Genomic DNA, 24,747 nt, shown 5'->3' on the forward strand with positions numbered 1-24,747 from the left:
ATGTGTGGTTTAGTGGTTAGAGTGTTGGACTAAGACCGGGAAGACCTGAGTTCAAATTCCCATTCAGCCTTGAAACTCACTGGGCGACTCTGGGCCAGTCACTTAACTCTCAGCCTAACCTACCTTACAGGGTTGTTGTGAGGAGAAACATAACCAAGTACTGGAACCCTGGGCTCCATGGAGGAAGAGCGGGATAGAAATGTAAAATAAATTTAAATTTTAAAAAAAAAATCAGAGTTTTCAAATGAAAAGTTATTTTAAAATCTAAAAATTAAGCATAATAAAAACAAAAAACTAAAGAACCTACCAGATATAACCAAAGATGGAATATTTAAAAACCTGTTTTAAAGGATGTGTTTTAAGCTGTTTTTTAAAAACACTGAGGGAGGGGGCATGGCGAGGCTCTTCAGGGAGGGCGTTCCAGAGCCGAGGGGCCACCACCGGAAAGGCCCTGCCTCTAGTCACCGGCTCTCTGTTAGCGGCCATGAGCCGGGCCTGAAAGCACATGGTTCTGTTTATCCTCACCACCACTCGGTGATGGTGATTGGGCCAAGAGAGTTTTGTGACGGAGTCGGGATTTGAACCCGGGTCCTTCCAGTTTGTCCATGCTCCCATCCTTGTTTATGGATGGGATATACAAGGATACAGGTACAGTTAACAGAGCATACAGTATACACAGGTCAATATACTGTATAAGATGCATGAGTGGAGAGGCACAACCCCGTCATATTGGACCACTCGTTTGAGTTTTATCGTGGACCTCGTTTACCGTGGAACTTATCATGACTCCCGGCCCCAGGGCTCCACAACCCCAGCCCTCCAGCTCTTGGACTACAACTCCCATCACCCGCAGCCACATGTGGCAACAGCTGGTGAGTACGGGAGCTGCAGACCAACGTCTGCAGGTGGCCCCATTCCCAACGGCGGCATACACAGGTCTCCCATCCAGGCCCTGAGCACACCAAGACCTGCTTAGCTCCAGAAGGGTGGCTGTCTTGTGATTCAGGCACGGAAAGCCTTTGAGCTGACCCGACATCACAACCCTCCACTTAAGAGCTTTCCTCCTTGTGAGGACTTGGCATTGGCCTTGCTAGCCAAGGGCTGCATCTACCGGCCAAATTTCCGCATCAGCCCCCAACTCAACAGCGTCCGATATTCCCGCCGTTGGGAGGCGGAAACAGCAACGCCGGCACCACCACCCTTCTCACAAAGGGCGGTGAGATTCATCCCTTGTGGACCAAGGAACACAGAAAGCCGCCTTCGACCGAGTCGGACCACCGGTCTGTCTAGCTTAGCACGGTCTACAGGTGAAGCTCGGAAAATTAGAATATCGTGCAAAAGTCCCTTAATTTCAGTCATGCAAATTAAAAGGTGAAACTGATCTATGAGACAGACGCATTACATGCAAAGCGAGAGAAGTCCAGCCTCAATTTGTTATCATTGTGATGATCATGGCGTACAGCTCCTGAAAACCCCAAATCCACAATCCCAGAAAATTAGAATATTACATGGAACCAAGAAGACAAGGATTGTCGAATAGAACAATATCGGACCTCTGAAAAGTAGACAGTGTACTGTGCTTGATTGGCCAGCAAACTCGCCTGACCTGACCCCATAGAGAATCTATGGGGCATTGCCGAGAGAAGGATGAGAGACATGAGAGCAAACAATGCAGAAGAGCTGAAGGCCGCTAAGGAAGCATCCTGGTCTTCCATAACACCTCCACAGTGCCACAGGCTGAGAGCATCCATGCCACGCCGCATGGAGGCAGTCATTGCTGCCGAAGGGGCCCCAACCAAGGACGGAATACATATGCATGCTTCTACTTTTCGGAGGTCCGATATTGTTCAATTCTACAATCCTTGTCTTCTTGGTTCCATGGAATATTCTAATTTTCTGGGATTGTGGATTTGGGGTTTTCATGAGCTGTACGCCATGATCATCACAATGATAACAAATCGAGGCTGGACTTCTCTCGCTTTGCAGGTAATGCGTCTGTCTCATAGATCAGTTTCACCTTTTAATGTGCATGACTGAAATTAATGGACTTTTGCACGATATTCTAATTTTCCGAGTTTCACCTGTATACTCTGACCGGCAGCAGCCACCCAAGGTTTCAAGCAGGAGTCTTTCCCGGCCCTACCCAGAGATGCTGCCAGAGACGGAACTCGGGGTCTCGGGTACGCTTGAGGCAGACATGCTTAAAACCCGTTTCCGTCCGTCGGCAATGCATGCCAGCCCTTTGTGCCTGTGGCTCGAAAGCGCCGGCCGAGAGATCCCGACGGCAAACGCAAGGCAGCCCCCCTTTCCCCCCCCCCCACCGCGTGCACAAGGGGGCCTCCCCCCCCCCCGGCCAGGAGAACATTTAAAAAGTCATCCAAGCCGGTTCCTCGAGAGATGAGCTGTTCCTCCCGCCTGCGGGTGAGTAAGCGCCGCTCCTACGGCTGGGCACGACCCCGTCAAGTTCCGCCCGGATCGGCTTGCCGCCTCCCCCACGTCCCCGGCACGGAGTTTTGAGCGGCACGGAGGCCACGGGCGGGGGGGGGGGGGCTGCGTCCCTCAGGAAGCCGCCGAAGAGCCCCCCGAGGGGTCCGCCTGCCCGCCGGCCCCAAAGCAGAACCGAAATGCCGAGGGGAAGCAGACACACACACCCCTCCAACACACACGACGGCCTCGGCGGACGCGGCAAGAGACGGGGGCCATTTGACCTCTCCAGCCCCGCCGCCTTCGGCCGGCTGAGGGTCCTCAGCGCTCTCTGGTGACTCGGCGCCTGAATCGCCCTCTCCGTGCCCCACAGATTTCCTGCCCCTTTAACGTGTTTTTCCTTGCCCTCGCTGACCCTTAGGCCTGCAACCCCCTCCCTCCCCAAGCCCCACAAACCCTCCTGCTCCTTTCTAGGACTCTGCCCTTTCTGCCGGGAAACCTCCTCTCTGCACCCCTGATGCCCATTTGCAAGAATCGCCTCTCTCCTCCCTCGCTGCCCCTTAGGCTTGCAACCCCTTTCCCGAGCCTTATCAAAGCTCCGGCTCCTTGAAACTCCCTCTTTCTCCCTGGAAGTCCTTGATGCCTGGAAGTCCCACCCCAAGGCCCTGAGATGGCCATTTAGACTTCTCCCTTATTGCCCCTTATGCCCAGAACCCCTTCCCCGAGCCACCCAGATCGACGGCTTGGGAGGGATTTTGGCCAAGGCGAGAGCCATTTCCCACTGGGTTGACTTCTCAGCGCTGGGCGGGCCCCATTTGCAGAGCGCTGGGGAGGGCCACGCTCCGCGGCTTTCTGTGCACACCTTTCCACGGCAGGGCGGGGGCTCACGGGGGCCCCGTTTCCTTTACGGGAGCCCCCCACGCTGGACACAGCACTGCGCGGCGGGGACGGACGCCTCCCAGGGGAGACGGGCAGAGGACGCAGCTCTGGCCAAAGCGAAGCAAAGGGGGCTGCTCTTAGGGTGGGGGGGCTGCCACTGCCCCCCCAGGCCTGACAATGAGCAAGACGGGCTGAGACCGCGTAAGGGCCCGACTCGGTAGAGAAGAGCTGGTCTTGGGGTAGCAAGCAGGGATCGGCCCCTTTGCTGAGCAGGGTCTGCCCTGGTTTGCATTCGGCTGGGTGACTAGATGTGTGAGCGCTGGGAGATCTTCCCCCTAGGGGATAATGGGGCCTCTCTGGGAAGAGCAAGAAAGTTCCCCGTTCCCTTCCTGGCAGCATCTCCAACGAGAGAGGGCTGGGAGAGAGACTCCTGCCTGCAGCCTTGGAGAAGCTGCTGCCAGTCTGTGAAGACAATGCTTAGCTAAGTGGACCAAGGGTCAGACTCAGTATATGGCAACTTCCTATATTCCTCTGTACTTGAGATCTTTTTAGGAGAGGAAAACTGATCTTGTGGTCGCAAGCAGGACTTGTCCCCTTAGCTAAGCAGGGTCCGCCCTGGTTGCATATTATGAAAGGGAGACTAAAAGTGTGAGCACTGGAAGAGATTCCCCCTCAGGGGATGGAGCCGCTCTGGGAAGAGCTGAAAGTTCCCAGTTCCCTCCCTGGCAGCATCTCCAACGAGATAGGGCTGGGAGAGAGACTCCTGCCTGCCACCTGGGAGAAGCCGCTGCCAGTCTGTGCAGACAATCCTGAGCTAGGTGGACCAAGGGTCTGACTCAGTATATGGCAGCTTCCTATATTCCCTAAGATCTTTCCTGGCTCTGTACTTGAGATCTTTTTAGGAGAGGAAAGCTGGTCTTGTGGTCGCAAGCATGACTGGTCCCCTTAGCTAAGCAGGGTCCGCCCTGGTTGCATATTATGAAAGGGAGACTAGAAGTGTGAGCACGGGAAGAGATTCCCCTTCTCTGGGGATGGAGCCGCTCTGGGAAGAGCGGAAGGTTCCCACTTCCCTCCCTGGCAGCATCTCCGAGAGAGGGCTGAGAGGAGAAATTCCTGCCTGCAACCTTGGAGAAGCTGCTGCCAGTCTGTGAAGACAATACTGAGCTAGGTGAACCAAGGGTCTGACTCAGTAGATGGCAACTTCCTATATTCCTCTGTACTTGAGACCTTTTTAGGAGAGGAAAGCTGGTCTTGTGGTCACAAGCAGGACTTGTCCCCTTAGCTAAGCAGGGTCCACCCTGGTTGCATCTGAAAGGGAGACTTGATGTGTGAGCCCTGGAAGAGATTCCCCCTCAGGGGATGGAGCCACTCTGGGAAGAGCAACTAGGCTCCAAGTTCCCTCCATGGCAGCATCTCCAACGAGACCAGGCTGGGAGAGAGACTCCTGCCTGCCACCTGGGAGAAGCCGCTGCTGCCAGTCTGTGAAGACAACACTGAGCTAGATGGACCGAGGCTCAGACTCAGTATGTGGCAGCTCCCTCTGTCCCTGTGTCACTTCATAAGCTCTGCTGATCTCTAGTCTGGCGTCGGAGAGGCGTTCAGCCTTCACGTTCATACTTCAGCTGGGCAGGTAAGACGACCGAGAAGAGCGGCCGCTGCGAAAACACATGTGCTTACGGGGGCTTTCGGTTTAAGTCGATGCCTCATCACATGGCAGAGGGTTCTCTCTCCTCTTAATCTCAGAAAAGCCGACTCCAGAGCCGGGGATCAGCCGCGTCTTTCGTGCAGCCCTTGTTTGAACCGCAGAGCGTCGCCTCCTGCATTTCAAGCCCGCCGGGAGCCTCAAGGCAGGTCACTATTCATTGCCTGTATTACTGAAAGCAGGTTGTGACTAAGTCCCATGGAAAGCAAGGAGACTGAGCTGAGCCATGACTAACTTGTCTCACTGACGCCAGAGGCGCTCAGTCATGACTCACTCATCTAGAGAGGAACGGAGGGAGATGCTGTATCCTGAGTCAGACCCTTGGTCCACCTAGCTCAGTATTGGCTTCACAGACTGGCAGCAGCGGCTTCTCCCAGGTGGCAGGCAGGAGTCTCTCTCCCAGCCCTCTCTCGTCCTTGGAGATGCTGCCAGGGAGGGAACTGGGGACCTTCTGCTCTTCCCACAGCGGCCCCATTATCCCCTAATAAGGGGAATATCTTACGGGGCCCACACTTCTAGTCTCCCATCCAAATGCAAACCAAGGCAGACCCTGCTTAGCTAAGGGGACAAGTCATGCTTGCGACCACAAGACCAGCTTTCCTCTCCTAAAAAGATCTCAAGTACTGAGCCAGGAAAGATCTTAGGGAATATAGGAAGCTGCCATATACTGAGTCAGACCCTTGGTCTATCTAGCTCAGGATTGTCTTCACAGACTGGCAGCGGCTTCTCCCGGGTTGCAGGCAGGAGTCTCTCTCCCAGCCCTCTCTCGTTGGAGATGCTGCCAGGGAGGGAACTTGGGACCTTCTGGACTGAAAGCAGATACTCTGGGGAATGTACTATAATTAATTAATTAATTAATTAATAGATTTATAGACCGCTCTTCCAAAATGGCTCAGGGCGGTTTACAGCACCGTGAAAACAATTAAAACAAGTTAACGATTAAAATCAAACAATTAAAACACAATAAAACCAATTTGCAGTCAGAATGACAGGGAATGCCCACTGAAAAGCCCTGGTTCCTTCCAAAGGGCCATGGAATGCATTGAATTTGAGGAACATGAGAAGCTGCATTTTACTGAGTCAGACCTTTTGTCCATCTTGCTCAGGATTGTCTACCCAGACTGGCAGCGGCTTCTCCCAGGTTGCAGGCAGGAATCTCTCCCAGCCCTGTCTTGGAGATGCTGCCAGGGAGGGAACTGGGAGCCTTCTGGATGCAAACATCCCAAAGCGTGCAAGCGTGCAAAGAAGCGCGCCTTCTGTGTGTAAACATCTAGAAGCCAGAGGGCCCCCAGGCAGGATAGACAGATAGATAGGAGCCCATTCTGACCCATCTCAACATTATCCTAACCTACTTGCTTCACACATGCTGAGCTCTAAATCCAAGATCTCCACATCCCAGGATGCCTGCAAATCTTCATCCTTCCCATAATTTTACTCGGGTTGCAGTCGGACCCTTGGTCTATCCAGCTCAGTCTTGTCTACCCAGGCGGGCAGCGGCTTCTCCGAGGCTGCAGGCTGGAGTCCCTCTCAGTTTTATCTGGGGATGCTGCCGCCAGGGAGGGAATGTGGAACCTTCTGCACGCAAGCAGGCAGGTGCTCTACCCAGAGCGGCCCCATGATCCCCTAAGGCAGGGATTCTCAACATGTGGGTCCCCAGATGTCATTGGACTTCAGCTCCCATAATTCCCAACCAAAGGCCACTGGGGCTGGGGATGATGGGAGTTGAAGACCAATAACATCTGGGGACCCAACGTTGTTGGGAATTATGGGAGTTGAAGTCCAATCACATCTGGGGACCCAACGTTGTTGGGAATTATGGGAGTTGAAGTCCAACCACATCTGGGGACCCAACGTTGTTGGGAATTATGGGAGTTGAAGTCCAATCACATCTGGGGACCCAACGTTGTTGGGAATTATGGGAGTTGAAGTCCAACCACATCTGGGGACCCAACGTTGTTGGGAATTATGGGAGTTGAAGTCCAATCACATCTGGGGACCCAACGTTGTTGGGAATTATGGGAGTTGAAGTCCAATCACATCTGGGGACCCAACGTTGTTGGGAATTATGGGAGTTGAAGTCCAATCACATCTGGGGACCCACACGTTGAGAAACCCTGCCCTAAGGGGAAAGTCTTCCCGTGCTCACCCACACACGCCGTCTCCCATCCAAATGCAAACCAGGGCAGACCCTGCTTAGCCAAGGGGGCCATCCACGCTTGCGGCCGCAAGCCCAGCTCCCCTCAAGCGTGGCACGGCCCCGCGAACCTCCCTCTCCCCGGGACTCACCCTGCAGACGGACATCTGGTTGGTGGTCAGGGTGCCCGTCTTGTCTGAGCAGATCACGGAAGTGCAGCCCAGGGTCTCCACGGACGGGAGGCTCCTCACGATGGCGTTCTTCTTGGCCATCCGGCGGGTGCCCAGCGCCAGGCACGTGGTGATGACCGCCGGCAGCCCCTCGGGGATGGCGGCCACCGCCAAGGCCACGGCGATCTTGAAGTAGTAGATGGCGCCACGGAACCACGAGCCGCCGTGGACCGGGTCGCTGAAGTGGCTGATGTTGATCACCCAGACCGCCACGCAGACCAGGGAGATGACCTTGGAGAGCTGCTGGCTGAACTCGTCCAGCTTCTGCTGCAGCGGGGTCTTCTCGGGCTCGGTGGCCACCATCTGGTTCCGGATCTTCCCGATCTCCGTGTAGACCCCCGTGGCGATGACGACGCCCACCGCTTTGCCGGCAGCAATGTTGGTGCCCTAGAGAGAGAGAGAGAGAGAGAAAGAAAGGAGAAACAGGGCTGGTGGCATGCTCAAGTGGCATGCTCTCGGGCTTTGGGTGCAAGACATTCCTCTCTCCCTCTCGCCCAGGGCTAGAACCTGGGGTCCCTCTCATGGAACGGGTGGCCGGGAAATTTAGGACCGACAAGAGAACATAGGAACATAGGAAGCTGCCATATACTGAGTCAGACCCTTGGTCTATCTAGCTCAGTATTGGCTTTACAGACTGGCAGCGGCTTCTCCAAGGTTGCAGGCAGGAATCTCTCTCAGCCCTCTCTTCAAGATGCTGCCAGGGAGGGAACTGGGAGCCTTCAGCTCTTCCCAGAGCGGCCCCATTATCCCCTAGGGGGAAGATCTTCCAGCGCTCACGCATCTAGTCACCCAGCCGAATGCAAACCAGGGCAGACCCTGCTTAGCTATGGGGACAAGTCATGCTCACGACCACAAGACCAGCTCTCCTCTCCGCAGGAAGAGGAAGTACTTTTTTTCACACGGCGCAGAATGAATCTGTGGAACTCTCTGCCACGGGATGGGACAATGGCCATTGGCTGGGATGGCTTTTAAGCAGGGCTTAGCCAAGTTTACAGGGGACCAATCCATCCATGGCTACTCACCTTGATGGCTATAGACCTCCTCCAGGCTCAGAGGCAGGATGCCTCTCCATACCAGTGGCAGAGGAGCAACCGCAGGAGAGGGGGGCATGCCCTTAATGCTTGCCTGCGGGCCGTTCTGGTTTGTCATGAAGACAATTTGGGGAGATAGGGCTTCTCTCCACAATATCTGTTTACAAACAGCAGGTTCTCACGTGTCTGGTGCTTTGCAGGGTACAGGGCTCTGTCCCAAAGAGCATACAATCGAAAACTTGCCTATATATCTACTTCCACTGGGACACGATGCCGCCGAGGAAATGAAACAACGCATTATGGAGAAGCAATCTGACGCAAGTCTTGTTCACTTTAGTTCCAGGTGGCTTCTCAAATGACCCTCTGCCAGTGGCATACCTTACAAATCTGACCACTCTAAACCCGAGGAGAGCGTTCTCACTGGCATGGTTTCACGCCCCTTGCCTTCTGCTATTCCGGGTGGCAGATTTAAGAGAATCCCGCTCAGGAACCGGCTCTGTCCATGCGGTTCGGGCAATAGCGAGTCCATCTCACATGTGTGCTTTTATACTCTTCATATTGCAGGGACATTTGCAGTGCCTGGATTGAACCACTTACAGGTGAAACTCGGAAAATTAGAATATCGTGCAAAAGTCCATTAATTTCAGTCATGCAAATTAAAAGGTGAAACGGATATATGAGACAGACGCATTACATGCAACGCGAGAGAAGTCCAGCCTTGATTGGTTATCATTGTGATGATCATGGCGTACAGCTCATGAGAACCCCAAATCCACAATCCCAGAAAATCAGAATATTACGTGGAACCAAGAAGACAAGGGTGGTAGAATAGAACAATATCGGATCTCCGAAAAGTAGAAGCATGCCTATGTATTCAGTCCTTGGTTGGGGCCCCTTTGGCAGCAATGACTGCCTCCATGCGGCGTGGCATGGATGCTCTCAGCCTGTGGCACTGAGGAGGTGTTATGGAAGACCAGGATGCTTCCTTAGCGGCCTTCAGCTCTTCTGCATTGTCTGGTCTCATGTCTCTCATCCTTCTCTTGGCAATGCCCCATAGATTCTCTATGGGGTCAGGTCAGGCGAGTTTGCTGGCCAATCAAGCACAGTACACTGTATACTTTTCAGAGGTCCGATATTGTTCTATTCTTCAATCCTTGTCTTCTTGGTTCCATGCAATATTCTAATTTTCTGGGATTGTGGATTTGGGGTTTTCACGAGCTATACGCCATGATCATTACAATGATAACAAATTAAGGCTTGACTTATCTCGCTTTGCATGTAATGCGTCTGCCTCATATATCAGTTTCACCTTTTAATTTGCATGACTGAAATTAATGGACTTTTGCACGATATTCTCGTTTTCCAAGTTTCACCTGTATTAAAAGCATGCCAGGTCGACCAGAAGAGTGTTTTTATTTACTTATTTCAAAATATTTCTATACCGCCCAAAACCTGCGTCTCCAGGAGGTTGACAATGAAAATCATTTAAAACATCAAATCAGTTAACAATTAAAATAATTTAAAACATTAAAAAAACATTTGACACATTTACAAAAAGGAGGTATTACACTTCCTTTCTGCTGGTGGGCAAGTCTACAGCAGTTACAAGAATTCTGTCCCGCAGCATGCAAACAGAGACAGGGGCAGCGGATGGATTGTAACGGAGACCTTGGTCTGTATATGTTTTGAGACTCTCATCACCCAGTCCGGTTTTTGATTTGATTTGACTCTGATGTCATTCTCCATTTTATTTTCTGATTGCTGGCTACTGACTGTAATAGTAAGATTCAAGACTAGTGCCCCTTGCTAAGAATCCCAACTTCGTTAAGAACCCTGACTTAGTTAAGCGACTCAGTGAAAAAAACACCTGCTGAGAAGCAAGACGGATTCGCGGATACAACTCCTTCTCCCCCCAGACGATCCCTGCAAGCACGAGAACACTCACCGAAAAGAGCATGTTCTTTTTATCCTGGTTGACGGCCCGGGGGTCGGGAACGGGGTCTGTGTGTTTAATGACCGACAGAGATTCGCCTGCAAAGCAAAAGCATGCCATTCATGGGGGCTGCCTCCTACACGACGCCCAGAGGCCAGCCTAGGGTAAGGGGAGCCGTCTCCATGCTGTTGAGACACGGAACTAAGGCTAAAGCATTTTGGGACATGATATATAATGAGTTAAAGAAAATATTTAAAATGACATTTCCTAAGAAGCCAGAATCCTTCCTGCTGGGAATAACACAAGGTGCAATCTCTACAACTAACTTAACATTCTTTATGTACGCTTCTACGGCGGCCAGAATTATATATGCACAGAAATGGAAAAGCAATGAACTGCCTTCAAAAGAAGATTGGCTGATAAAAATTTTGGAATATGCGGAGATAGCAAAACTCACAGTACTGATAAGAGATCAAAATTTAGAATGTTTCAAAGAAGATTGGAAACCATTTTTGTTGTATCTAAAGAACTACTTTCCTAATACTGATTTTACAACAGGGTTTGAAATTTAGTAATATTAGCAGGTCGAGTAGATCAAAATTGTGTTTCTCAGGTTCAAATTTATGTTTTGAATCATTATTATAGCAAGGGTTAATTTTATAGTTGGTGATTCACGAGGAGGTGTGAGCGGGAAGTCCACATTTGTTTAATGTGTTGTAAATGATGATTGTCAAAATTAATAACAATTGAATTTTTTTTTAATAAAAAGTTTAGACACGGAACGCAGGGGGTGGTTCCCCCACCGTTCGGAAGGCCACCTTTTCTGTTCCGTGGTGTGGCTCAAAGACAGAGCGAGGCCAGGGTAACGAGGAGTCGGCAAACCCGTTGCTCCGACCGGAGCGTCCCGAAAAGCTCTTGCTGAGAGCCAAGGGACTTTCGGCAAGGCGGTGGGCTTGGAGCAGGAGGAGGACAGAGAGCCCGGGAGAGCCACACCCGTCCCGTAGAGTTCTGCCCGGTTCCCCGGTTCTCTCCTTTCCCTGCAGCCGCCCCCCGTGTCCCCCCGAGGGTCCCTCGGTCGTCTTGACTGATCCCGACGGACTTTTGAGTTCTGCCCCTTCATTCTGGGCGAATGCAAGGCAAGCTGGAAGGCTGCTTCTCCCAGCCACAGAAGAGCCCTGACCTTGGCTCGGCGGGATGTGCTGCCCTCTGCGGTACCAGAGGGTACGGTTAGGGGAGTGCCCTATTTGGTGGAGGGACGGTGCGCTTGTGGAAACGGAAGGGTATTCTGCATTCTGTGCTTTTCTGTATTCTTTCCATTGGGAGCTGCATCCCAAACAGGGTCCTCTCTAAGAGGGATTCCCAGATGTTCTGGACTACAACTCCCATAACCCCCAAGCAAAAGCCACTGCAGCTGGGGATTCTGGGAGCTGTTGTCAACCACATCTGGGAATCCCTCTTAGAGGTCCCAAATATATTGCTCCTCTCATTCTTAAGATACCCTGACAATTCGGATGGATTTTTTTAATAAACTTACTTCTTTCTGATAAACACACTTCTGTCTTGCACACAGTAGCCAAATTCTGTCCGGCTGCGATTAAGATCCACACATGATGTGCCAGAAACGGTCGTTTTTAATCGCATCACACACACACACACCCCACACACACTTTTTCTTTCTTTTTTAATTGTGTTTTATCCTATACTATTTTATCTCAATTTTCGATGTGTACATGCATATGTGTGTTTCTACTGTTATCTACCTTCAAGGTTTCTTTTATTTGATCTGGATTGTATATTTGATCAGAGATTGCAATAAAACTGAACTGAGCTTCTCCCTGAGCAAACCCATCAGTTTGCAAGAGCTGTAGTTGGAGGGAGTCCTTTCGGTAATTCCCCCTTGATCTTCAGCAAGAGCTTTTCGGGAAGCTGAGGGGGCCATCCGGGGAGGAAATGGCCGTTTTCTCCTGGCAGCACTCTGGATGTGAGCCAATTGTATGTATCTATTCAAAATATGTATATCCCGCCCTTCTAGAGCAAAATTAGTAAATTAGTACAATAAGGGTGAATGGATATTAAGACTAGGTTAAAACCACATCTAAAAGTTACAAGTTAAAGTTAAAAGCTAAAAACTAACTAGATATGGACAGCTCTTCTGGGCATCCCAAAGCCAAAGGGGACACAACCAAAAAGGCCCTGTATGCATGGATAATTTTTTAATAATTCCGAGGTTCTCAAAGCTGGGTGCCCAGATGTTGTTGGACAACAGCTCCCAAGGTCCCCAGTGGCTTGAGGCTGTTGGGGATGATACGAGTTCTAGTCCAACATCTGGGCACCCATGTCTGAGAAGCTCAGAATTATAAAATGCATTCAGCATTAATCACTGAGTAAGTTATTCAATGTCCATTAATAAATGCATGCTCTGTATGAACGCAGAGTTTCTTCTAACAGCTCAGTGCGCTGCATGGGAAATCATTACAGCCGCTCTCAAAAATAGTTTAACATTATTATTTTCCCCACTCCACGCCACTGCAGATGAGCGGAGAACCGATCTATACAGGCTGTGTATAAAGCTTTGCTAGAAGTTCTTCGCGGAGAACTTTTGATTTGAATGAGGGGTGGTGGGGAAACCACCTCTGTGCACCTCAGCTTAGACATACTGCCACCCACTTTGTGGTGTGGGGGGGGCACCATTCCCCCCCTAAAAGTCCCTCATAAAAATACTATGGGATAAAGTCAGGCATCTACAGGTGAAACTCGGAAAATTAGAATAACGTGCAAAAGTCCATAAATTCCAGTCATGCAAATTAAAAGGTGAAACTGATATATGAGACAGACGCGTTACATGCAAAGCGAGAGAAGTCAAGCCTTCATTTGTTATCATTGTGATGATCACGGTGTACAGCTCATGAAAACCCCAAATCCACAATCCCAGAAAATCAGAATATTACATGGAACCAAGAAGAGAAGGATTGTAGACTAGAACAATATCGGACCTCCGGAAAGTAGAAGCATGCATATGTATTCAGTCCTTGGTTGGGGCCCCTTTGGCAGCAATGACTGCCTCCATGCGGCGTGGCATGGATGCTCTCAGCCTGTGGCCCTGAGGAGGTGTTATGGAAGACCAGGATGCTTCCTTAGCGGCCTTCAGCTCTTCTGCATGGTTTGGTCTCATGTCTCTCATCCTGCTCTTGGCAATGCCCCATAGATTCTCTATGGGGTCAGGTCAGGCGAGTTTGCTGGCCAATCAAGCACAGTACACTGTCTACTTTTCGGAGGTCCGATATTGTTCTCTTCTTCAATCCTTGTCTTCTGGGTTCCATGTAATATTCTAAATTTCTGGGATTGTGGATTTGGGGTTCTCATGAGCTGTACGCCATGATCATCACAATGATAACAAATTAAGGCTGGACTTATCTCGCTTTGCATGTAATGCGTCTGTCTTATAGATCAGTTTCACCTTTTAATTTGCATGACTGAAATTAATGGACTTTTGCACGATATTCTAATTTTCCGAGTTTCACCTGTATTTCATACGGGGACGCTTCAGAAATACAGCGTGCCACCTCTGACCTCCAAAAGCAAAACACAGCGCGGATTTCTACCATCATAGACTGTAGCAACAGCCAAGGTTTAATATCAGGATTAATCTCCGCCGGCTGTATTGATTCCATCTCAAGGCCGGCAAAACTGGGAAGGGGAGGCAGAACTGGAAGCCCAGACAGGCTCTGACAAATGACTCAGCAGAAGTGGCCATCTCAGAAAAACAGGCCTAAATCTCTCCTTTCGGTCCATCACGTGAACACAACAGCAGCTTCGGTTCGTGGCAAAAGGCACACGTTATTTGGGGCCACGGGGGACTCTAGGGAGGGCGGGCCCCTGGAACGCAGCCCCTGCTCCTAGGAAGATACTCGGTTATCTGTCGAAGCAGCAAGAGACACACTCCCGAGACTCACGTGGTTGTGACACAGGATATAAAAAACAAGGATTCTCTGAAAGGGCTGGAATCGAGACCATTTGGAATGATATCTTTGCCTCTCAGTTTACTGCGGATGTGAGATGACTAGCAGCAAAATGAGTTGCCTTGGGGTCATTCCTTTTTTGTTACTGCTTCCGTTTAATAAATAAAACTTATTTATAGCTGTCCTTTTTATCCAGGTTTTTGGACAATGAATGGCTGCCAGGCTGCCTTTTTATGTAAAATAAAGTGTGCCGTCAAGTCGATTTCAACTCCTGGCGCCCACAGAGCCCTGTGGTTGTCTGGGGTAGAATACAGGAGAGGTTGACCATTGCCTCCTCCCGCTCAGTATGAGATGACGCCTTTCAGCATCCCTGTGGTTGTCTTGGGTCGAATGCAGGAGGGGTTGACCATTGCCTCCTCCCGCGCAGTATGAGAGGATGCCTTTCAGCACCTTCCCATATCACTGCTGCCCAATATAGGTGTTTCCCATAGTCTGGGAAACATACCGGTGGGGATTCGAACCGGCAATCTCCTGCTTGCTAGTCGAGCATTTCTCCACTAGCTGTGTTTTATTTTCAGTTTGTTTTCACTGAAATGTGATGACTGTTTTTATCTTGTCGTTAACCGCCTCGGGGTCTTATGACAAAGGGCAGTATACAAATAATAAAAATAAATAAAGATATATAGATAAATATATCATTTTTCAAACAAGAAAAGTCCAAAAGGCAGTTTACGTGGCAAAAGGAAGGAGACCTCCCGTTTCTGCTGGACTAGGCGACATCAGTTAAGAACCAGTATTTATTAATTTATTTATTTATTTATTACATTTACCTCCCGCTCTTCCTCCAAGGAGCCCAGAGCGGTGTGCTACATACTTGAGTTTCTCTTTCACAACAACCCTGTGAGGTAGGTTAGGCTGAGAGAGAGGTGACTGGTCCAGAGTCACCCAGCTAGTTTCATGGCTGAAGGGGGATTTGAACTCGGGTCTCCCCGGTCCTAGTCCAGCACTCTAGCCACTACACCACGCTGGCTCCCTCCTGCGGTGTACTACACATACTTGAGTTTCTCTTTCACAACAACCCTGTGAAGTAGGCTAGGCTGAGAGAGAAGTGACTGGCCCAGAGTCACCCAGCTAGTCTCATGGCTGAAGGGGGATTTGAACTCGGGTCTCCCAGGTCCTAGTCCAGCACTCTAACCACTACACCACGCTGGCTATGCACATGCCTTAAATTCATCTCCCGCCCCACACTTACCGGTGAGAATTGACTGGTCTACCCGTAACGTCGTGGACTTGATTTCAATGATCCGGATGTCAGCGGGTACTTTGTCACCAACTACAAAATGAAAGATACTGGATCAGTTAGAAGTGCTCAGAAATGTGCAGGGCATTAAAGCCAATGGGAAAGAGGGGTTCAGGGGAGTCACGATCATGAAAATGCCTAGGAAAAAAGAAAGAAATAGAAGATTGGCCAAAAAAAAAAAATATCCCTTAAAATCGGCAGGAGTCAGCAAGAGGAGAGAGTAGGTTGAACCTCTGGAACACTTTTGAATCCCACAAAATCCCTAAAAGGCACTTTTGAAGCCCTAAAATCACACAAAACCACTTTTAATCAGCAGGGCCAGCAAGAGGAATGAGCAGAGTGAACCTCTGAACCCCACCAAATTGCCAAATATCCCCCACTGGGGGAACCGCGATTGGTGAGAAATGACTGTATAGGGCGAACCCATACAGGTAAGCACATCCAGGCCGACAGTCATACCTGCCACTTCCACAATATCTCCAGGGACGATGTCTCGAGCTCGGATCCGTTGGACTCCGCTCCGGTCGGATCGGATCACCTTCCCCATTTCTGGCTCGTATTCCTTTAAGGCTTCGATGGCGCTCTCGGCGTTCCTTTCCTACAAAACCGGCAAAGAGAGGCAGCTTCTGAGCAACAGAGCGCCCCGGATTGCTGGAATAATTTTTGGTGGACGCTTCCTTTGACTCCCTCGTGGATGTCTTCCCACCGATTCGGACAAAGCAGCTCCGATTCGTCCATGAGTTTGCAAACAGATTCCTGCTGGCTTCGTTGCCTCTTCGACTGGCCCGAGTTTAGGATATCGATATTACCGTATTTTACGGACCATAAGACGCTACTAATAAGACGCACCTTAATTTTAATCCAGTTTTTCAGAGTTTTAACCTATTAAACTGTTAAAACATATAAGACGCTCCTGAATTTGGGCGGATATTTTTCGAGGAAAAAAGTGAGTCTTATAGTCCATAAAATGCGGTATATGGTTCTCTACGGGATTGTTTTTCATTGCGATTTTGCTTGCTCATTTGGTTGGGAGCAGTAGAAAGATTCCATGCTAAAATACGTAAGATAAAGCTACCACAGTTCTACATGACATGGTGCACACGATACATAACAAAGCGACCACGATACCATAAGTTGGCCAGGCTGTTTTTCCTCACACCTGCTTACTTAAAAATAAATAAATCCAAATTTAACAGTGACAATCGGTAAGAAGGTCAGACACGAAGCACCGTGGCACTTTCGGACGACCTTCTAACTTCTGGCCAGTCCTTCTCGAGAGTAGAATCGTTGCAGGGGTGAAATATCCATCTCAGCCAGGATAAATTGGGCTGAACCCGCCTTCTTCAGTGAGGGGAAAAAGGTGACCGAGCTGAACCCACCTTCCCTTAGGGAGAACCTGATTCAGTTTAACCAGTTTTCCTCCGCCAGAGATAAACCGACTAGGTTGAATGGGAAGAAATTGACCAGGTTTAACCCCCTTGCCCCTGCTGTCTTACCTCTGAGAAAGAAAAATAGGAAGCTGCCATATACTGAGTCAGACCCTTGGTCCGTCTAGCTCAGGATTGCCTTCACAGACTGGCAGCGTCTTCTCCAAGGATGCAGGCAAGAGTCTCTCTCCCAGCCCGATCTCGTTGGAGATGCTGCCAAGGAAGGAGCTTGGAGCCTAGTTGCTCCTACAAGATCGGCTCCATCCCCTCAAGGGGGAATCTCTTCCAGTGCTCACACTTCTAGTCCCCCATTCATATGCAACCAGGGCGGACCCTGCTTAGCTAAGGGGACAAGTCCTGCTTGCGACCACAAGACCAGCTTTTCTCTCCTAAAAAGAGCTCCAGTACAGAGCCAGGAAAGATCTTAGGGAATATGGGAAGCTGCCATATACTGAGTCAGACCATTGGTCTATCTAGCTCAGGATTGCCTTCACAGACTGGCAGCGTCTTCTCCAAGGATGCAGGCAAGAGTCTCTCTCCCAGCCCTATCTTGTTGGAGGTGCTGTCAGGGAGGGAACTGGGAACCTTCTGCATGCGAGCAGCCAGGTGCTCTTCCCAAAGCGGCCCCACCCCCTCAGGGGAATATCTTCCAGTGCTCACGCATTTAGTCTCCCATTCAAATGCAAACCAGGGCGGACCCTGCTTAGCAAAGGGGACAACCCAGGCTTGCGATCCTGCCAAGGCATCGGGCAACTGCGAGAGGCCGCCTTTGACCGTTAAAAGCTTTCCCCCGCTTGACTTCGGGGCGCACAGGAATGCCACAAAAGGATTATCCACAAAATGCCACAAAAGGATTACCCTCCCGTACCTGCCACACGCCCACCACCGCGTTGGCGATGAGGATCATGATGATGACGACAGGCTCCACAAAGGCCGTGGTGGTTTCGTCACCTTCCTCAAACCAGGCTAAGATCTGCAGCAGGAAAGAGGAGAGACAGAGAGGGTGAAGATGAGCAACGTCCCTGCAAAAGGAGAGAGAGACCAACTCAACACGCAGCCAACCGCAGGCCAGGCGAAGCCGACGGTGCTGTGTGGTGGGGAAGTGAGAATAGGGAGAGAAAGCCCCAAGGCAGGGCCCTTGTTCGGACACAGGAAGCTGCCGCCGCCTGAGCCTGACCTTTGGGCTCACCAACCTAAGATTGCCTACACTTGCTGGCAGCGGCAACCCCGGATTTCCACAGCCCTACTGAGAGATGACGGGGATTGAACCAGGGACCTCCCAAAAGTCAGGGGCTCTACAGCTGAGTTAGGGAAGCTCCAGATGAACTCGTGAAGTTGCCATTTACTGAGTCAGGCCCTTGGTCCACCTAGCTCAGTATTGTCTTCACAGACTGGCAGCGGCTTCTCCAAGGTGGCAGGCAGGAGTCTCTCTCCCAGCCCTATCTCGTTGGAGATGCTGCCAGGGAGGGAACTGGGGACCTTCTGCTCTTCCCAGAGCGGCCCCATTATCCCCTGAGGGGGAATCTCTTCCAGTGATCACACTTCTGGTCTCCCATCCAAATGCAAACTAGGGCAGACCCTGCTTAGCTATGGGGACAAGTCATGCTTGCGACCACAAGACCAGCTTTCCTCTCCTAAAAATATCTCAAGTACAGAGCCAGGCAAGAAACAGAGGAAGCTGCCACATACTGAGTCAGACCCTTGGTCCACCTAGCTCAGTATTGTCTTCACAGACTGGCAGCAGCGGCTTCTCCAAGGTGGCAGGCAGGAGTCTCTCTCCCAGCCCTCTCTCGTCCTTGGAGATGCTGCCAGGGAGGGAACTGGGAACCCTCTGCATGCAAGCAGGTTGATGCTGCTCCCCAAAGGCAAGGAAATCTCTCCCTCTTTTAAACGCGGCCTCCTTTCATAGGCACAACAGGCATGCAAGAAGAACTTTGCTCCATCCGATCCTGTGGCCCCCCAAGGAACCCTCTGGTGGCAGAGGGGAAAGCTCTGCTAATTAATTTTCCCTGCCAGGTTTCACGGACAGACCTGACCTTTCAGGATGTTGGTTCCCTTCTCGGGGTTTTCAGCAGGAGTAGTAAGGACCAAATCGTGGGGGGTAAGTGGCTTTTGATTAGTTTACACACTCTTCCTAATCCGGTTTGCAAGCTGTCTTGGGGGGTCAGGAAGTGCCAGAAATTAGACACGGTAGGAAAGAATGGCTAATTAGTGGCCATTTGGTTAAGAGCCCCTCTTATCTGCCTCCGTGCCAGAACGGCCCTGCTGCTCCCGCTGGTCAAAGGTCGCCTGCTAAAAGCTTTGGAAAGATAATCTGAAAAAGGAGAATTAAAATGTCCTGGCAAATATAAATAAGGGGCGGGCCCGCTGGATGCACATTGAATGGGCAAACCCCAGATCTGGGTTTTGTGGGGAGGAGAGCTGGTCTGGCGGCAATGAGCCCGAATTGCTCCCTTTTGCTAAGCAGGGTCTCCCTTGGTTTGCATTTGGATGGGAGACGACACCTGAGTCCTGTAAGACAGTTCCCTTAGGGCAGGGTTTCTCAACGTGTGGGTCCCCAGATGTTATTGGACTTCAACTCCCATCATCCCCAGCCCCAGTGGTCTCTGGTTGGGAATTATGGGAGCTGAAGTCCAATGACATCTGGGGACCCACACGTTGAGAAACCCTGCCTTAGGGGGATGGGGTTAGTGGCAGAACATCTGCTTTGCATGCAGCCGCTCCGGGTTCATCCGCTGGCAGCATCTCCAGTTGGGCCTGGGAAAGACTCCTGCCTGCAACGCTGCTGCCAGCCTGGGTAGACAATCCTGAGCTAGGTGGACCAAGGGTCTGACTCAGTATATGGCAGCTTCCGATGTTCCTCTCTTCTCTAGTCCTGTGCCCGATAGCAAGAGCGAGGCAAACAAAACGTCACCGGGAGAACAACGATTTAATCTCCGCTGTTGCTACTGGCTTTGTTTCTGCCTTGCCCTGTTCCTTGGTTAGCCACGGAAATTACGTTTTCCTTGTCTGGGTGTGTGGCCAAGTCAACAACCTGTTGTGTTAATGGCACAGGCGGGGAGGAGGGACAGACCGATTCGTACGAGTCTTATTTAATTCCAGCAGAGCCGCTCGGCTCTCTGTGTTTTCGTTTTCACCCGATTAAGTAATTGACGTTAATCAGAAAACAAAGTGGCGGGGAGGGGATAGGAAACCCACCGGGGGCTAATTGCTCTTCTATTCAATATAATTCAATTATATTCTATAATTCCACAAAGCGGGGTGTGGGTAGGGGAAGCCAAGAAGAATGAGGCTGTACTCTGAGGAACAGTTTCTTGGGGAAAGAATGGGAATGTAGGAAGCTGCCTTCTACGGAGTCAGACCCTTGGTCCGTCCGGCTCAGGACTGTCTTCCCAGGCTGGCAGCGGCTTCTCCAAGGCTGCAGGCCAGAGTCTCTCCCAGCCCTACCTAGAGATGCTGCCAGGGAGGGAACCTAAGACCTTCGACATGCAGAGGCTCTTCCACTGAGCTATGGCCCCATCCCCGAAGAGCAACGCCTTACAGCGCTCACAGGTAGTAGTCACCCATCCAAATGCAAACCAAGGCAAACCCTGCTTAGCAAAGGGGACAATCCATGCCCACTGTCCCTAGACTTCTTCCCCACCCCGCCGATGAGGGGAACTGTCGCATTTGAACTGGAGATCCAGGAAGGCGCGTGACTGAACGCTCCCCTCTGCAGATAGGAGATGTCCCCGTTCACAGAAAGCCAGCACGTCAGGCTAGGACCACCCTCCACCTTGCTAGTTTTTTAAAAAAATCATCCTTAAAACGACTCGGCCCTGTAAAGCAAGGGAGCTTTGTAAGACTGCTCCAGGAGCCGATGAGTATGCAGACACACACACACACACACACACACCCCTTCTTCACCCTGCAGGGGAATTTGCAGGGAGGTATGATTGACGCAGGCCCACGGCTGTCTGCTTACTCACGAGGAGCGAGGGAGCAGGAGAGGAGGTGGGCCGTGCATTCCTGACAGACGCAGCCTCAAAAATGAGGTGGTGGGAGGAGGGGGCTGTGATGCACAAGAGACCCCTCGGGGGAGTCGAAGAGCCGGTTCTTTCTTCGATTCCGAGGCCGCCCTTGCAAAAATGACTCAGGGCGGTTTGCACAGAGAAAATAACAAATAACTAAGATGGCTTTGCATACAGAAGGGTCCCGGGTTCAATGAGACCCCCTGCCTGGGACCTTGGAGAGCTGATGCTGGTCAGCGCGGGCAATATGGGAAGAGAACTGGTCTGGTGGTCGCAAGCATGGCTGGTCCCCTTAGCTAAGCAGGGTCTGCCCTGGTTTGCATTTGAATGGGAGACTAAATGTGTGAGCACTGGAAGAGATTCCCCCTCAGGGGATAATGGGGCCACTCTGGGAAGAGCTGAAGGTTCCACGTTCCCTCCCTGGCAGCATCTCCAACGAGATAGGGCTGGGAGAGAGACTCCTGCCTGCCACCTGGGAGAAGCCGCTGCCAGTCTGTGAAGACAGTACTCAGCTAGGTGGACCAAGGGTCTGACTCCGTATAGGGCAGCTTCCTATATTCCCTGAGATCTTTCCTGGCTCTGTACTTGAGATCTTTTTAGGAGAGGAAAGCTGGTCTTGTGGTCACAAGCATGACTTGTCCCCTTAGCTAAGCAGGGTCCGCCCTGGTTGCATATGAAAGGGAGACTAGATGTGTGAGCACCGGAAGAGATTCCCCCTCAGGGGATCATGGAGCCGCTCTGGGAAGAGCTGAAGGTTCCCAGTTCCCTCCCCGGCTGCATCTCCAAGAGAGGGCTGAGAGAGACTCCTGCCTGCAACCTTGGAGAAGCCGCTGCCAGTCTGTGAAGACAATACGGAGCTAGATGGTCCGAGGGTCTGACTCGGTATCTGGCAGCTTCCTGTGTTCCTATGTGTACTGGGTCAGGTGGCCCAAGGGTCTGGCTCAGACGACGACAGGTTTCCTAGGCACCCTACAGAGGGGGGTTCTCAAGACAGTAGGGTGGCCCCACTCCAGAGGTTACAAGATCCAAGCGAGGTAAACATGCAGAATGTCTCGGGTCCGATTCGCGGCACGATCCACGAATTCTCCACCTGAAATCCTCAAGGGCTGCTGCCAGTCAGTGTAGACAGTTCTGAGATAGACGGACCAAGGGTCTGACTCGGTAGAAGGCAGCGGAGAGGGGAAAGGGCTGTAGCGCTGTGACCAGGAGCCTCGGCTTTGCATGGCTGGAGGTCCTGGGTTCGAACCCTGGAGGCATTTCCAGGTGGGGCTGGGAAAGACCGCTGGCTTAGAATGGCAGGGAGCGGTTTCCAGTTAGTGTGGAAACCACTAAATGGTCTGGCGACCAAACCCCATATTAAGGCCACTTCCTATTATTATCATTATTATTATTATTATTATTTACATTTATAGCCCGCTCTTCCTCCAAGGAGCCCAGAGCGGTGGACTACAGACTTGAGTTTCTCTTTCAGAACAACCCTGTGGAGTAGGCGAGGCTGAGAGAGAAGTGACTGGCCCAGAGTCACCCAGCTAGTCTCATGGCTGAATGGGGATTCGAACTCGGGTCTCCCCGGTCCTAGTCCAGCACTCTCACCACTACACCACGCTGGCTCTCTATGTGACACGTGTGTGTGTGTGTGTGTGTGTGTGTGTGTGTGTGTGCGCGCGCGCGCATGCAAACCCTTCCCAAGCAGCTGGTATTCAGCAGGTAGACTGCCTCCAAACAGGGAGGTTCATTTAAGATATCCAGTTCAGACCCCCGGAGGTTCGTTTGAGGATCCTTGCTGCAACCCATCCACAGAGACAGCTCTGAACAGGGATTTCAAAACAACCAAGTCATCGTGCTCACTCTGGGGGCTTCATCCCCATAGCGTGGTGTCGTGGTTAGAAGGCTGGACCAGGACCGGGGGAGACCCGAGTTCCAAATCCCCATTCGGCCATGAGACTTGCTGGATGTGACCCTGGGCCAGTCACTCCTCTCTCAGCCTAGCCTACTTTACAGGGTTGTTGTTGTGAGTAGAAACCTAAGTATGTCGTGCACTGCTCTGGGCTCCTTGGAGGAAGAGCGGGATATAATATGTAAAAATAAATAAATAAATAAATACACAAATCCACAGGAGAAAGGTCTGGGCCCAAACACTTACAAAGGAAACTAAGGCAGCCAAGAGCAAAATCCGTACGAGAAGATCTTCAAACTGCTCCACGATCAGCTCCAACAGAGACTTCCCTAGCAAGAAGAAGCAGAAAGAAAGAGTAACCCAATGGCTTCAGCCAAGCCAAACCCCAACACCTCCTCCCATCCCTACACACACACACACACACACACACACACACAACACACATGTTTGCACATTGCCCATGGTCCTGTCTGGCTGCTTGGACCGAAGCAAAACTCAGCCCAACGGGACTACTTAGGTGTTTAGACGGACGCGGCAATCCTGTGTGTGAGACACACTGATTTTGTGTACGCTACCATGAAGGCAAATCCCAAGCGATTCAATGGGACTCTCAGTAAAAAGTATTAGTAAAAAATATTATAATTATAATTATACTAATTATAAATTAGTATCAGTAAAAAAATCTACCAAAATATTTATATTATATGCAGTGAAAGCATTTATCTGTTTTCCACCAATAAAAAGAGGTCTCAAAACAGTTTGCTCAGCAGGAGGTATGAGAAGGTGGCTCCCTGCCCCAAAGAGCTTACATTCTTTAAAAGAAACCCAAGGTAGACACCAGCAGCAGGCCACTGGGAGAGACACTATGCTGGGGTAGACACAGTTGCTCTCCTCCTCCTGCTAAACATGAGAGCCGCCACTTGAAAAGGTGCCTCTGTTTCTCATTCGATGCCCAAACTGCCCCCCAAGAGGGTCTGAAAATGGTTCCCTGTCCCAAAGGGGCTCCCAGGCTCAAAAAGGAACACAGTGGAGACCCTAGTGAGCTAAAAAGGAGAGCGTCGCCATTTTGAAAAGGCAACCCTTGGCCCAGCCAGCTCAAAATGGGAGCACCGCCATTTGGAGAAGGTGTACACTCTGCTCAACATGAGGGGGGCGCCATTTTGAGGAGGTGCCCACTCTGCTCAACATGAGAGGGCCGCCATTTTGAGAAGGTGCTGACTACTCGGCCAGCCAACTCAATATGAGGGGGCTGCCATTTTGAGGAGGCGCCGACTACTGGCCCAGCCAACTCAATATGAGGGGGCCGCCATTTTGAGGAGGCGCCGACTACTGGCCCAGCCAACTCAATATGAGGGGGCCGCCATTTTGAGGAGGCGCCGACTACTGGCCCAGCCAACTCAATATGAGGGGGCCGCCATTTTGAGGAGGCGCCGACTACTGGCCCAGCCAACTCAATATGAGGGGGCCGCCATTTTGAGGAGGCGCCAACTACTGGCCCAGCCAACTCAATATGAGGGGGCCGCCATTTTGAGGAGGCGCCGACTACTGGCCCAGCCAACTCAACATGAGAGGGCCGCCATTTTGAGGCGGTGCCCACTCTTGGCCCAGTCAGCAGAGGCCGCTTAACGAGGCCGACCTTTGCCTGAGGGGGGAAGCTCATTTATGATCGATGGCGCACCTGTCCTACCTGCTTGGCCACAGAAAGGTTCCCAGAGCCGTTGCCAGGAGAAGAGGGTTCTCTGCGCCAAAGAGGCTCTCAAACTACAAGACACACACTAGGGAGATCCCAGCCCCGGACCCTGGAGAGATGCCACGTTGGGC

General features: G+C 51.2%; 1 protein-coding gene across 1 annotated transcript in view; it reads right to left on the reverse strand.

Annotated features, from left to right (window-relative positions):
- LOC128336063 (sarcoplasmic/endoplasmic reticulum calcium ATPase 3) overlaps positions 1 to 24,747 on the reverse strand; it is a 102,797-nt gene that overhangs the window by 38,919 nt on the left and 39,131 nt on the right. The window contains exons 3-8 of the mRNA XM_053275201.1: positions 23,173 to 23,255; positions 17,888 to 17,992; positions 16,052 to 16,190; positions 15,545 to 15,625; positions 10,346 to 10,431; positions 7,292 to 7,756 (exon numbers count right to left, since the gene is read on the reverse strand). Coding sequence (XP_053131176.1) covers positions 7,292 to 7,756; positions 10,346 to 10,431; positions 15,545 to 15,625; positions 16,052 to 16,190; positions 17,888 to 17,992; positions 23,173 to 23,255 — 959 coding nt within the window. The remainder of the gene's footprint in view (positions 1 to 7,291; positions 7,757 to 10,345; positions 10,432 to 15,544; positions 15,626 to 16,051; positions 16,191 to 17,887; positions 17,993 to 23,172; positions 23,256 to 24,747) is intronic.

This window comes from Hemicordylus capensis, chromosome 12 (assembly GCF_027244095.1).
Source record: "Hemicordylus capensis ecotype Gifberg chromosome 12, rHemCap1.1.pri, whole genome shotgun sequence".
Lineage (NCBI taxonomy): Eukaryota > Metazoa > Chordata > Lepidosauria > Squamata > Cordylidae > Hemicordylus > Hemicordylus capensis.